This window comes from Lepisosteus oculatus, chromosome 15 (genome assembly GCF_040954835.1).
Source record: "Lepisosteus oculatus isolate fLepOcu1 chromosome 15, fLepOcu1.hap2, whole genome shotgun sequence".
Lineage (NCBI taxonomy): Eukaryota > Metazoa > Chordata > Actinopteri > Semionotiformes > Lepisosteidae > Lepisosteus > Lepisosteus oculatus.
In genome coordinates this window covers 3,660,947-3,676,251 of record NC_090710.1, presented here as the reverse complement: position 1 = coordinate 3,676,251, position 15,305 = coordinate 3,660,947, and the positions used below count along the sequence as shown (strand labels likewise).

The following is a 15,305-nucleotide window of genomic DNA, read 5'->3' as shown; positions in this document are numbered from 1 at the left end:
AGTACTACCAAGTTTCACATCACTAGTATCAGAGTGTCAGTGTTAATCTGTATAGCTGGGGTCCTGGAACTCTTCAGTTATACAGGTTTTATATGTAGTCCTAAGTACTCTATGAACAGAGAATGGAAAACATGTTAACTCCTCTTCTGAATCAAGGAACTGATGGATTAAAAGTGATTACTGATGCAATAAAGTAATTAAGAGCTCAACTGGAATGAAAACCCAGAAACCATTATGACTCCCCAAGAACATGGCTGCAAATCACTGAGGCAGACTATAGCTGTTTGTTAAATACTGCATTTTATCCTGCATTTGAACACATAATTCATGCCTTGCGATGAAAGAGGAACTCCAGGGATAACACCACAACATGTAAATATAATATTTATATAATACATTAATTTAGTCTGCAGATATTTTTTGGTCCTTCTAGAACAAATGTCAAGATTTCCATTAATGTGGTAGGTCACACTCCCTCCATCCTCTATGCAGTCATTCATCTTATGTACGTGCATGGGCATAAATCTTGAGAACTTCCTCTTTCTTTTTCTCAAATTCCAATGAGTATCTCCCATCACAGCAATCCCCTGTTAAATTTGAAAAAGCTCCTATCTTAAGCTGGGGACAGCATGTTTTAATAGTGGCTTGTAATCTTACATGTGGAACATTACACATGGAAATGGCATCAGCACATACTTTGACATAATAATTCCTTGTTATTAAATATCTCAGTCTTTCACCTCATACCTATAATATCTCAGTTGCCATCATTTCAAATAAAATCAGATACTTTTGGAGGTGGAGTTTCCCTTTAATGGCAATATCTGTGCAATACATTTGACAGCATTTACTGCACTAATCTGCACACTCATAAGACCACAATACACATGTTTCTCACTGTGTCGCTTTTAACTAAGATAAGGTGGTCCGCTTCATATTCTTAACATTGTTCTTAATAGTTCATAACATCCAGTCAAATACTTTTACTACTTTGATTTGAAAAGCCACAATATATACAGTAAGAGGACAACAGAAACCAGAGAATACTAAGCCAGAGTCCCAGTAGACGACATCTGTTATTCAGAAATACTGGGAAAGTGTTAGAATAATTTTGGTATACTGTATGTTGAATCCTAGTCTACAAAGATTTATCACGATACAAACAAATAGGAATCCCACCTGACATTTTACCAAATCAGGTCGGGTGGAGACTGTACTAGCAAAGCTACTGTGTAAAGTGTCATAGGTAGAATTCCAACCTTGCATGTCAATGATACACACGTTAACTGGTTGCAGTTTATTTCCGGAGATGTATTTCAAAACACTACCTAGAAAATTGTTCATGTTCTCAAGACAGTGTTGAACAACTTTCCCAATGCAGTAAAATCCCATCGCATTTTGGGCAACAAAACAGCATCATTTAACTGGAGGAAAAAGTCTTTGTAAACGCTGCTGCCATTTTATTTGCGACTTTCTATACAATAATCTTCCTCAGTCGCGGATCCAGACATTTCTGAGGGGATTTTTACAAAAATAGTTTTCGGTGTCCAGAACGTGGCTTGAACAGGAACAAAGCCACCATCTTGTGGAAAAAGCAGTCGCACTAGCCTGTGTTGGATACTGGTCTGTTTGTCCCCAGTCAGAACAGGTAGCAGCCTTTGGCCTCAAGTCTTTTGCAGCGTGCACACCAGCCACCCCAGGAACGTCTCGTTGGGGCTGAAATGATCCATCTTCTAGCTCTGCCACTTAACAAGCAAACCAGCTTTCCCTAATGCATAACCGAAATTGTCTCGCAGGTGTTGAAAAAAGCAAAATCCCCACAGAGGCCAATCAGAGCATGTGTAGTCTGCAGTGCTGTATCACTGTCTGTGGCAGAACGCTGTCTTGCAAACCACTGCTTCTCCACACTAAGCTGAAGAAAACACAACCCTGTCACTCTAGTGCTGCAATGACGGCCACCATTGTTTATCCGGCCTTCTGTATTGTAAGGCCTATGCCATGGTTAAAACTTTTAATTTGTGTTTCCCCAAAATGCATACAGCCTTTTAATGAGTAAAATGAAAATGATTCAAATACAAATTACGACTCGATTGAGTCCTATTGTCACTTCTTTGGGATTTGTGGGAAAACTATTATGCCTCTCGGCCTTTTGTCACCCAAGTCTGAGTAAAAGCCCCAGGTTTGACGCTGGAACTAATAATGTTTTTTTTTTCCATCCAACAGTTTTTGAAGATTTTGGCTATAAAACTTTTTTTTTTGCAGTTCTTTTATGAAGGTAAATTTGTTTTTATCAACAGACGTTTGAGGACAAATAAAAAAGGCTCTGGCAGCCAGTCGCTCAGGCTCCACAGAAACTGGCGCCTGCTGGATGGCTGTTGCCAGTGCAGCTGAAGGGTTGCTCCAGAACCTTCCTCCCGCAGTTAGCTGCACTCCTCACAGGCGCAGGCCAGGATGTAGCGGTATGTGGCGGTGACACGTGTCCCGCCCGAGCAACGCAGGCGCACCGCCTTCAGTTTGGAGGTGTGGGGCCGACAGCAGAAGCAGGTGCTCCGGAAGGGCTGCTTGAGCATGGAGCTGAAGGAGACCAGGGGGTCCGACCGCGACGTGTGGCCACAGTGCCCCTCGCACCTGGCCAGGAGGACCATCTGTAGAGCCAGAACACAGAGACAGTTCAACCCTGTCATCTCTATGCCGATCTTTGTCAGTTGGTGAATCATCTGGATTATTCACTGCAGTTTTACAGAAGGTCCTGTTTTTCAATCTGTGTTAACTTTATTGTGCATCATATTACCTGGTACTGTATCTCAAGTGATCCTAGTAAATTTAATATTGTAACATTAAAGAACTATATTATGAATTATTTGCACTGTATGACAAAGGTGATGATGAAGTTTATGAGAACAATAGAAAGCATTAACACACTGCTCTTACAGTACAGTACATCCACCCATTTACTAACTGCTTCTTCCAGTTCAGGGCCAGAGTCTATCCCAACAAGCAATGGGTGCACCCTGCACAGGACATCAGCCTGCCTAGGGCAGACACCCACACACTCAAGGGCCACTTTCCCCAAAATCCAGCTAACCTACCAGCATGTCTTTGGACTGTGGGAGGAAATTCACACAAACATAGGGAGAACATACGAACTCCACACAGCACCTCAAATCTAGAATTGAGCCCAGGGCCCCAGTGCTACAAGGCAGCCTTGCTAACCAGTGAATTTTATATCACAAACACCTTGTATCATATTTAAAAAAGACATGTATGCTGTGTGCCTCTACTTACTCCATCGTCGTGTATTGATTTTTTTTCAGAATGCAGTCTACAAACACAAACCCTCTATCTTCACAAACATTTCACATTCGTCCAAGCTCATGGGCCAAGGCCATCTGGTTAAACTCTGCATTAAACTGCGAACCCAGGAGATATACACTCCCAGTACCTATCAATAATGATCAATAGTGGTCTAAATGTCTTCTAGCTTCCCATGATTTTCAATACATGTCTTCTGTCTGAATTATTTTTTTTGACTGATTGCTATACATGAGCTTTCATACAGCCATTTTGAGAAGTTAACACTGCTGTCTCACAGCTCTTCGGTCCTGGGTGCGATGGCAGCAATGGGATGTCTTCTGCGTGGAGTTTGCATGTTGTCTATGTGTGCTTTTTGTTGCTCCAGTTTCCTCCCACAATCCAAAGACATGATGACCAGATATACAGGGGTGTGTGTATGTACTGTAGATGCCCTGTGTTTTCTAGGCTCTGACTCACTCTCTGTAATAAAGTTGTTTTTGAGGCTGGGTGGAAGATTGCGTAGTGCATGGGGTAAAGAAAAGGGATCAATTCAGAAATTGTCCAGGCCAAATCACTGTGTGTGTCATCCTGAACTCTCTGTGCTCTCAGCTGTGGATGAATTGTAACTTTGAAGTGACTCTAGAGTCCACCCCTAGTCTCTGTACAAAATACTTGAGATGAAAGCATCTGCTGAATAACAGATCATGACTAAAACCCGCATGCAGACAATGTCATCTTGAAAGAAGATGTGGTGTTGACCTTTGGGTGCAGCACAGGAACTGTAAGAACAAAATGATCTCGATTGTATCATTTCGGGACACATTGCGATGTGAATCAATGGGGCATGTTGTTTACTGTTGCGGCTGTAAATGCCAACATTAACCAAAGCAATAGGATCTTCCAACACAGTGGGCCACCTCCCGCAGGCCTTTGCTCAAGGTGAAGCAGTTGAAATGGGTGTGAAATAGATGCAGTGCAATTGGATCTTTACATTGATTATTTTTCTTTGGCTGAGCCCGCGCATGAGGAGGACACGATGATTTTGAATAATTTTTGCCAACAGCATTTGAATAAAGAGAGTGGTCACTGCAGACAACAACACAGAGATCACCGAGGTCAAGGGAAGAAGAGAGAAGCCACCAATGAGCCAGGGTAAGGTGCTGTGTTATAGGAGACATTGCCTAAATAAGGAGCCATTGAAACATATTGTGAAACAGCAGATGCAGAAATATCTTCACCTTTCATCCCATGGAGACTGGTAAAGCAATAGCAATGTGGTGTTATAGCATAGAAACATACGCATGTGGCAGAGTGACAACAGCTGCAGCACAGATGTCGCTGGAGGCTTTTATTTTTAGGATACAGCGCTATTTCACAGGTAGTCCCTATTGTGAAGCAGCACGACGGAGAGGTTTGGAAGCCCAAAATGTCCCTACTGCAATTCTTAGGTGGCAGAAGCACATGTACTGTAATTGAATATGGTTGAACGTCACAGGAAAAATGTCCGCTAGGGATCACCTTTCCGAGAGACTGAACACAACCGTTTGTGGCCAAAACTGCGGTTCGATATGAATTTACACCAAAGCCCTCTGCTGTGCAGTTCTTTTGCACGTTGCGTTAAATGGGCTTTGGCTTTTCTGTGCCGTGTGATGACGGCCACGCCAAGGTCTCAATCACTCATGGGCAGCTCAAACTTTTAGAGGCCCACCACACTCCCCAGATGCCCAGGGGGTGATGTCTCCTCACCAGGAACAACAACCGAGTGAGTCCTGTGACGGATGCAGTGTTTCCAGAATGACATTCAGGCACTTCCCTGCTGTATCTGCAGGGCAGCAAGACTCGTAGCTTCCCCCTGCCCTTGAGCATTTTGTAACGAACAGTTCTTTCCGGACCCTATGCGGACGACACAGTCCGACAGAGTGGGGAAACACTGTGGAAACGTCATGCAGGAAAACGGGGCTGAAGACAGGGGGGCGTGTCCAAGGTGCGCTGGTGCACGGGGGAGGTGTGGCCGAGGCGAACAATCCGAGAGAGTAGTCCTTAGGGAATATCCAAAACGCACGAGTAAGTCCAAAACCAGGAGATCCATCAAACACGAAGTTAAAACCACGAAGACCGGGTCGGAACCGGCGGACAGGGAACGGGAACAGAGGTTAAAACCTTAACGGGACCAGGCGCTTCCAGGTCCCGGACTCGCAAGATACGGAAATCAGATGCAGAGCCCGGACGAGCGTCAGCGCCTGGCTTTTAAGGTGGGCTGGGAATAGGGAGCAGGTGCATAGAATACAGTCTTGAGTGAAAGGGCTGGAGCACCCTTAAGGAGGGGGGACTATAATCGTGACACATTTAGGGACCCCACGTAAATGCAATTTATTATTTACTTTTATCAATATTGATGACTAAAAGTCACTTTGGAAGTAATGGAGAGCATCAGTGAAAAGGAAGGAAATGCGACTACTACCCTTGAAATTGTATATTTCCAGATTCAAGGCCAGCTGAGTTCTGGGATACCTTAGGTAACAGGGAGCTGTTAACAAAAATTATATACTAGCGACTGGAGGGCTTGCAGCATATTGTACTGAAACAGACAAATACTATGAAGAATGTTTTTTTATAGCCAATAAAACACAAAGTAGTTCAGGTGGGTAGCTGCGTCAGCATGCGCAGGCTGCAAAGGAACAAGTAATAGGTTTATTCCATGCTGAAAAAAAGAAGAAAGAAAACACAACGTTTCGGCCGTGGAGCCTCCTTCAGGCAGCTCAACCCTGAAGAAGGCTCCACGGCCGAAACGTTGTGTTTTCTTTCTTCTTTTTTTTCAGCATGGAATACACCTATTTCTTGTTCCAATAAAACACAAAGCTTAGCCACACTGAAATTAACCATTTGGACAATGACACACTATATACAGTATGTGCTACACAACTGTTAGGACCCAGCTGAGCAGCAATTAGTCCTTTTTTTCGTGTGAATGGCTTCATGCTCATGCAGGAATGAGACTTGTTCATTTTATTGTACTTCCGCAGAACTGTTTTCCTCACTGTAAGTTTTCCCTGGTGGGTTTCTTACCTTTGAGTTGCATTTGTAATAAGGGTGGCTGATGGTCTCCACGAAGTGGTGCCGCATGCATCTGTCCGGGTCTGTCTCGCTGAGATTCCGGTTTTCTGGCTTGCTTGCTGCGCATCCCAGCATCCCGAGCAGTGGGCAGACGATCAACAAGAGCACGATGCCAGGGCGTCCGAGAGGGCTGGTGTTTTTCATTCTCCCCTACCCCCCTCAGCGTGAGCCTGCAGTCCCAGTCCCAGGCTCTCCTTTACAAGGGACTGCGTGGTTCTCTCCCCTGAACACCAAAGGCCGGGGCTGGACACCAGAACCGGGCTGAGGTCCGTTCAGCGCGTGTCTCCATCTCTCCCTATCCGGCTTGCCGGGCCCTGCAACAATAGGATGGTGCCGATGGGCTAGTCAGGATCGAATGAAACCATTTCCCCAAAATCTTTAACTTCACACACAGCCTGCACCACTATCACTGTCAATAAACTACGAAGGAAAGTGGTGTTTGGGCAGTTTCTGAAGCGGTTAGTACTGGCAGCTGTGGCGCAGCCTGTGAAGCTGTAAGGCGGTTTAAAAAAGTCAATGAGCAAATGGAAGAAAAGGGCAAGTTTGAGTCTTTCCAAGACAGGACTCTGAAGCTCAGCTCATGGCTCCTGCCCTGTTTCTGCCCAGTCAGAAGAGGCGACTGTTTCGGTGTCTGGAAAAAGGGGCGAATGGGTTATGGGATGATGTGCGAAGCACGTTGGCAGTACCTCCCGGTTTTAATTTTAACAGTCCGACCGAACAAAATGTTTTTATTACCCTGAAAAAAGAAATGTGATATGTTAATAAACAGCCTGGAGCTAGCTGGCTTCCCAGGAATGAGTTTTTCACTAAAAGGAGCTGGCTCTCAGAACAAGTCCTCTCATGACAACAGATCAGCTGGCAGCCAGCAGATAAATGTAGTTCTTTTCACAGGATATCTACATTTTTTGTCCTCTTTACAATGGCATACATGTTAAGTAAACGCTAACCGAAGCAGGACGGAGATGCTGTTGCTAGCATGGTGCTTTATAAGACATACTGAAAGAAAGCCAGTACAAATAAGCCCTGCTAGATGGAATGTAACTGAGCCTCAGTCCTTGGAGCCCACCACTGTATCTGGAGGAAATTTGCATTATTTTGTAAAAAAATAGAGACTATAATACCCCCTTTGTAAGTGTTTCATTCCTCATTCAGTTTATCCCCAGGTTTTATTATATTGAAGCAAAATGTTATATTGAATTAATATCCCTCAAATTCTTTTCCTGCAAAAACAGGTCAGTTTATCCCTGTATCGAAGCAGGTAGGTTAATTGAGAACAAACATGCTTATAGCAATGATCTGGAGGCCCATTTATATAACAAGGTTTTGAGTGGAGGGGCCTGAGTGTAGTACTTTGCCAAGGGTTCAACAGCAGTATCTAATCTGGAATTTGAGTCCACATCTGCCTGGTGAATATAAGCACTAATGAGCATTAGAAGTCAAAAGGTTTCTGAGGCAATTCTTATCAATCCATCCGTGATTCATAGAGAGAAGTACAGCAAATGAAAGTCTATATGGAGTAACTGAAGATACACATTGTGTGTTTTTCAGTGGTTTTCTTCACAATCACGACATACAGCAATGATTGATAGGCTAACAAAAAGTACAGTATGAAGTATCTGTTTCTTTAACTGATGAAAAAAAGGATTGTTTTCCAAACTGGAATGTGAACATAGTTTATAAAAATAATTAAGAACAGTGTTCTGGATAATAGGGTTTCTATCTGGTTGTTCCATTTCATGGGTCCTTTTTAAGAACCTTTATGATGACAATATGTATTTAATTATAATTTATAGAGCTTGGCAACATTAGAGCCAACTGCCACAGATTAGAGATAACATAAATTCTGGTCAAAAGTCTTTAGACTTTTTGCATAGTTCTGTTCTTCTCACTAAATCTGGTCTTTTCAAACACAATCTTCTATTGTGATTTTAGCCTTTTTGTTTTAAGTTAAGGGTTTATAGTATAAACCACTATAGAGGGCGGCACTATGGCACAAAGGTTATCATTACTGCTTTGCAGTGCTGGGGCTCTAGGTTCAATTCTGGATCTGGTGTGCTATCAGCCTGAAATTAATATGTTTTCCCTGTGTTTTCATAGGTTTCTTCTGGGAACTCTGGTTTCCTCCCACAGTCCAAAGGCATACTAATAGGTTAATTGGCTTCTAGGAAAATTGACCCTACAATGATTATGTTCATATTTGTGTCTGTGTGTGCCCTGCAATAGACAGGTGTCCTGTCCAGGGTGTACCCTGCTTCATGCCTGTTGCTTACTGGAATAGGCTCTGTCTTTCCTGCAACCCTAAATTAGATAAAGCAGTTAGAAAATGGTTGGTTGGAAAAATCAACCTTTTAGCTTTCTGGATGTGTAAAGGAACAAATGATGTTAATGACAATGAAAACCTGACAATGTGTTGGTTGTATTAGATTGGTAAATGAGATGGATTGACTTCTGCAGCACTTGATATTGACTGCTCGTGTATAGTTTACCTTGAGCTATTTGAGTCAATCGGGTTTTTAAAGACTCTGCTCATGATTTGATTATGAGAAAAATGCTAAATGACGTGTATTTCTAACAGTCATATTACAATGATTAAATAAAAGAGAATACTAGTTGAGACTTTAAGTAAATTACTGATGCCCATATTGTATATTCCTGTATATAATATAATGCATTATCTCCACTTTCTTTCTCCCCTTGTGCACATACTGATTTTAAAGTTATAAAAGTAAACTGGTATTTTCACACCACTGATAATATAATCCTCTGGTATATCTGAAGTGATCTGAGTGGGTATGTAAGTAATTGAAGGCTTGAGTACTCAGTTTCATCCCTTAAATGTGCCACTAGAGCAGTTTACTGCTAGATATATATACAGTCTGCGCACACACATCTACATGCACTAAAAGGCTGACATCACAGTCCAGTTATGAATGGAAGGCAGGTCAGCTAAGTCTCTCTAAAGCTACAGAGTGGGAGGTTAACTCTCTCCTGTGCCTCCCTGCAGGGCACCAGTTCAGGGAAGTGGAGAGATGAGATAAAGGCAGTCTCCAGTACAGATTGAGAATTTCCTACACCTGCTACTGCTCGAGATTTATAGAGCAATTGTTAGTCTCGGTATTTCAACAACTAGCAGCTGTATCTTCACTTTTTCATTGTCTGAGTACAAACTACATGTACCATCTTGTGTTATTTTAAGTCTTTGTTGTGTATTTAACAATTAGCTTATGGTTTTGTATCTCAGTTCGGAACAAAGTAGGCCAAATTAAACACCTGCCTAAGCTTTTCTGTTCAATATATTGCTTTTGGTGTAGCTGATTAGTAACATTAGGTACTGACTTTAGCACCCTAGACCTTTAGGGATGTCCTTGTAAAAGCATGGCTTGACGTGGGCACCATCACTGCAAGTTATCTTTTGTTGCTTAGTAGTACATATTAAAATCAGCAGAAGTTCAGGATTCAAAACAGATCACATGAATTTCAAAGAAGATCTTGGATATGCTATTTCTCTGCCTCTCCACCATTTCATTATCAAAACATCTTACGCAAGCTAAGTTTGGTGTGAGTTTAGTTTGCTTTCAAATAATGCTCCTGATGTATAAGAGGCATCTGGAAAGTGACTGATTCATTATGTTCAATATGTACTGTTGTAATCAGAACATGATTGTAGGCTAGATTTGAACTTTAATAGCAATGTTAGTGTTTGTATTATTGTCCGGGGATTAATTCGCCCGTCTGAGCTTTGATGGATGAACCATACATGGAAATTAATGTTCGTTTTTATGGGATCGAACTCGATCGGAGTTCAAAGCGTCCTGTTTTCCAAAGCACACCCCAGCTGAAGCAACAGTCATTCACAAATACAAGACACAAGCACAGAAGGGGTACTTAGCATGAGGTCTGCAGTGCTGGAATAGTTTTTGGAAATGATCCGTCCCCAGATACCCAGGCAGGAGTGCAAACAGTCCGCTACTTTTTGATTGTGTTTGATCCTCGCAGACAATAACCGAGCTGGAAAGGGGCCTGGGACTGAGTGGGTACAAGGACTGTGAAATTCCTGAAATTCAAAACGTGCTCGCAGGTCAGAACCTCGCATGGCCTGGGCCGGTGCGTGGAGACTCTGTTAACATTAGTGTCCTTCATCAACTCCTGGCTGTCAGGAGCTCTTGTGGCGAGGACCGCGGAGGTCCGATTTATCGCCCGTGTTTGTTCATTCACTCGGCCAGAACCACAGCAGTGGGGCAGACGGTGAGGCCTTTGACCTCAGCACTTTTCCTCAGACACGCTCATTATAGGGGGAGGAGGGAGAGGGGTGATACTCCCGTTAAAAATTAGAATTCCTCTATAAGGACTGTTGAAAAAGTGGACCTGGTTTCCTCTTTTCTGAACTGCAAATACTGGAGTTTGCTTCAAAAGAAGCAAGAAAAGTTCCAGACAATAGGAGTGGAAAGTGCTACCTGACCTGCTCCAGCTATTGTCCCTGTGGTTGTCAAAACACACTTGACCACAGTCATGAAAGAGTGATGACCCAAAGCATTACACCTGCTTTAACCAAAACAGAAAGAAAATCACTGTGAAATTATAAATGCCACATCAATCTTTTCAGGGGACTCTAAAAGCAGTTGACACCCTTTTTTGAAGTTGTAGCATGAGGAGTTACAGAAGTGTTTTTTTCTCTTTCATAAGAGCACGTCACAAGGCCAATGAAGTTCTGTAAACATGGCCGATATTGTCTAATGCTCACCCGTGCTTTTGCCTTAGTTGGTACGAGTCCTGGTTTTGCACAAGTCCTGAATCTAAATTGTTCATCCATCCATTTTCTACCCACTTTATCCACTTCAGGGTCGCGGGGGAGCTGGAGCCTTTCCTGGCAAGCAACTGGTGCAAGGTAGGATACTCCCTGGACAGGATGCCCATCCATCACAGTGAATCTGAATTACAGTATGTGAGGGAAATAGAAATGAGCTGTGTGAGCTTGGCTAATTTTGCCCAGACATTAAACAGTGCGGAAGTCACAATAAGTGGGCCCTCCGGATTTCTGTTAAAGGATGTAATATTCTTCATGTTGTGATTGATAACAGTATATTCAACAGTGTTAAAGACTTCAATATAAACAATATGTGAAACTGCTTTAATACAACACTTACTGTTACATTTTCGGTGGTTCTGAGCTTTTGGTGCTGCCCATAAGAACCACATGATTCTTCCAATAAAAGATTATTTGTGGCAGTCTGAAATTAACTGAAGTCAGAAAACTTTTTAAATACCAATTTTAAGGATTTCTATGAGCACTATATTTTAAAAATCTCTCTGAACATATTGTTCGGCCCATACAGAGGTATGCCACTCAGATATTGCACTGTGTTCATTAAGATGGAGGAACGGAGAGAAAAGAGAGATGAATCCAATCAAAGACTGCATCCCGTTGGCTCTTGACACAATCGTGGATTCTCGATTTGAAAGGGAAAAAAGAGTGGAAAAAGAATGGGTCCCGAACTCCGAGCAGCTGAACTGAAGGAGCTTTTTGATGAATGTGCCGACGGCTGGCTTTGAGCAGTCAGTCGGGTCCACGGCTGGCTTGTTTCAACCTCCTTAGCCCAGCCAAGTGGTCCTGTCTTTGTTTCTGCTCATTTAGTCCCCTATTGTTTCACAGGCTTTTAATAACCAAAGGGCAGATTCCTCACAGAGCCACGTGGCACCTCAGTGACCCGTGAGGGACATGTGAATCCCCATCTCCACTGCATCAGACGCCACACTCCGCAGACTGCGGTGCTGGAGAGCTAAGCTGGGTCCTAAATATATCCCCAAAGATAAAGCCAGAACAAACAACGGATTGTAGCTCACACTGCAGCCAATGGCAGCTGGCTGCCCAGCTAATGCTGGCCTTCCAATTTTGGCTTTACAGAGGCAAGAATATGCAATGTGCTCTTTAACACCAGAAGGGCTCCTCTGTTCAAGTCATGCTCAAGTGCTTGAAGTTCAAGCACTTGTCCTCCCCGTGAGTTTTAGCCAGCACCTGGAAATTGAACTCAGTTTGGCTGCGTGCCGCGCTGTCCGGGCAGTCTTCCCTATCCGTCTCTGTTATTTCTGTTTTGTGATCAGACGGTGGGGGGGAGGTGGATGAGGAGGTTGGGGAGACGGGGAGATGCTCCACTGTTTAAAATCCTCATTTTTTGTTTTGATAGAATGACCTTCTTAAAAATGCTCCGCAAAGTGAAAATGGGTGTATTTTGAACAGTGAGACAAAGCGCCGCTGTGATCAGTGGAGAGGACACTGCGAGAAGAGACACCTGCCGCTGTGGCTGTCGGCGACAGTGAAGGTAGGGACTATAGCAGCTGGACAAGTCCTCCAGGAGACCCTTCTCTATGATGGAAAACTCTCACACCCATGAGAACATTTACCCGTCCATTTTCTGCCACTTTTATCCAATACAGAGTTGTGAGGGAGTTGGAGCCTAATCTAGCAAGCAGCAAGCACATTCCAGTCCATTGCAGGGCACAAAGGGTACACACTCACAGCTGGGCACATTTTCCCAGAAGCCACCTAACCTACAGGTACTAGTATGTCTTTGGTCTATGGGAGGAAACTGGAGCACCCAGAGGAAACGCACATAAACACGGGGAGAACATACTGTACAAACTCCATACAGAAGCAAGTGTAGGATGACAATTTAAGTGAAATGCATAGAAACATGGTACCTGCCCACTCATTTCAAAGACTGTTTTCCTTCATAACTCCATACTTCTTATAACTGAACCTTAGTTCATATTTAAAGCGCGCTTAACTCCTCCAAGTAACTAAGGATACTGTAAATCTGGCATTAACTGCAGCCCGTAAGCGCTTTCTTAGCAATAAGCCAGCTTGTTTTTAATACAGCCTCTGAAGATATACAGTGCCTAGGTACTCTCTGCACAGTCCTATTTACCAGAGCACATTAGAAACATTGTCATCTTAACATACAGTACCAATTAAATGTACCTTGTGGGTCATACATATTCCCAGTGGTCTAAAATTATCACGATTTATGGATATCATTAATGAGCCATGTACAGCTTTCTGGTGGCCAACATATTTAACTTTTCACATCCAAAAAATTATTTGTTACGAAAAATACAAATTTGACTTTTGTAAGTTGAACCCCCTTTTAAACTCCAATCATCTTAGAAACTAGAATGTACAGATATACTGTGTACAGTATTTGGATTAAAACATATAAACTGTGGAGATTTATTTCATTCTTTCTGAGATAGAGCCCTCTTTAAATTTGGGGGGCACAGAACATCTGTTTGTCTCAGCGCTTACTCCAAATTCGGAATTCCCTGCATTCCCTGTAATCACAGCAAAGTCTGGCAAGAGAATGGATTAATGACCAGGACGAGCACATTAGTCTATAAAGCTGCATGTAACTTGGTGTGGAAGCAGAAACGGCGCTGCTTTTGAAGTTCACTTACCTCTTCCTTCACTGCAATAGCGGGCAAATCCAGCTACAGCAAGGGCACCGTGGACTGAACTAGAGTCCCTCAGACATCAGTTGCCTCTCTGCTTCTTTCTCTCATGCTCTGATCTCCTGTCTGAGCTTACCTCCCTCCCTCCCCTCTCTCCCTCCCCTTTTCTCCTGTCAGTCACATGGCCTTTCCTTCTTTTATAGTGGAAACAAAAAAAAAAAGAAGTGGACGTTGTTGTTTTGAGAGCTGGTGTCAAATGGGAAACGTGACACAGGAATGATACCCAGCGAGACACGCGCACACACACGCGCGCGGGCAGGGTTGCCAGCACACTCCAACTGACACATTCTCACCAGACAAATGGGGATTCCACTCACAAAAGCGTGAGTGTCGAGTCTCTGTCATCTGAGAACAAATCAAAAGGCAGACCATGTCTTTAATGGGGTTGGAGGTTATAAAACTGTAAAGAAATTTGTTTATCTAGGAACAACTGGCTGGCCCAGCCTCTTCGGCTGAGCTTTTCACAGAGCCGTGCAGTGAGGCTGTCTTGTGAGAGCAGAACAATCCGATGCGATGGCCACACAAACTGGTAAAATCCATGGGATGTTGTCAAGGCATTGAATAATAACAGGGGCCTCCAACCAGTAAAAGCACTTATTCTGCAGCTGCTGGACCTCTATGATTACGGGTTCGGGCTTCAGTCAGGCACTCACCTGGTTAAGAGGACTGCAACCTTAAAACAATACAAAACAGTCTTCAATGGCCTGGCATCACATAATTACTGTGTTGCGACTCCGTCTGAGGTCCTAGCATTCTCCTTGGGGAAGACTGTGCTCCTCCTCTCTACTCTTGTGAATTTAAGCAGAGAGTTCCTCATAATTTACTCAATGCCCCCCCTAAACTCTGTCTCAGGCCCACACTAACTGAACACACTTTACTAGGCAGGTCAACTTGCTCTATAGTACCCAGATCTCTGGAAACACCAACAGTGGTAGTCACTCTACTTTATACCTTATCTCTCAGCCCCCTCTAGTTCCTCAAAGCTCTTTGAAACAGCCCAGCTATGCACAGAAGCACATCTTCCTTTACTCTATGGTGTCTAGACTGGTTTGTGATGAGATGGTACGTACATTGCTACCATTTCAGGCAAGGTCCTACTCCTCCAGGTGCCATTGCCTCCAGCCATTCCTGTTCTTCAGCAGCACAGTCCTTCTCCCCTGGGTAGGTCCAGAACCTGTGGTTTTTTCTATCTTTTCAAGCTACCAAGAACCACAAGCTTATGTGCCAGCCTAATATGACTCGAGGCAGAACCTCTATCTACAGAGCCCTCCTGTACATGTTTCTGCCACCAGGCTGATCCCAACCGGTCAGAGACACTCCGCCCTAACAAACACGGACTTCCCTCTCACAGCAGCTACACATTTCCTGTTCCTTCCCTACTGACATCCACTGGC

General features: G+C 43.5%; 1 protein-coding gene across 2 annotated transcripts; it reads right to left on the bottom strand.

Annotated features, from left to right (window-relative positions):
* Window positions 1–790: 790 nt before the first annotated feature.
* ndp (norrin cystine knot growth factor NDP) lies at window positions 791–13,995 on the bottom strand. 2 transcript variants are annotated; one of them, XM_069179082.1, is made up of 4 exons: window positions 13,858–13,995; window positions 11,150–11,336; window positions 6,361–6,722; window positions 791–2,645 (listed from the first exon to the last, which is right to left on the bottom strand). In XM_069179082.1, the coding sequence occupies exons 3-4, from the start codon at window positions 6,550–6,552 to the stop codon at window positions 2,421–2,423; spliced, it is 417 nt and encodes a 138-aa protein (XP_069035183.1). In that variant the 5' UTR covers window positions 6,553–6,722; window positions 11,150–11,336; window positions 13,858–13,995; the 3' UTR covers window positions 791–2,420. The 2 variants fall into 2 exon arrangements, with proteins under 2 accessions (XP_069035183.1, XP_006638950.1); XM_006638887.3 differs by lacking the exon at window positions 11,150–11,336.
* Window positions 13,996–15,305: the final 1,310 nt, after the last annotated feature.

Coding starts and splice junctions, on each gene's coding strand:
- ndp (XM_069179082.1), bottom strand. CDS start 6,552: ATGAAAAACACCAGCCCTCTCGGACGCCCTGGCATCGTGCTCTTGTTG. Junction 2,646..6,360: donor ATTACAAATGCAACTCAAAG/GTAAGAAACCCA, acceptor CTGGCTCTACAG/ATGGTCCTCCTGGCCAGGTG.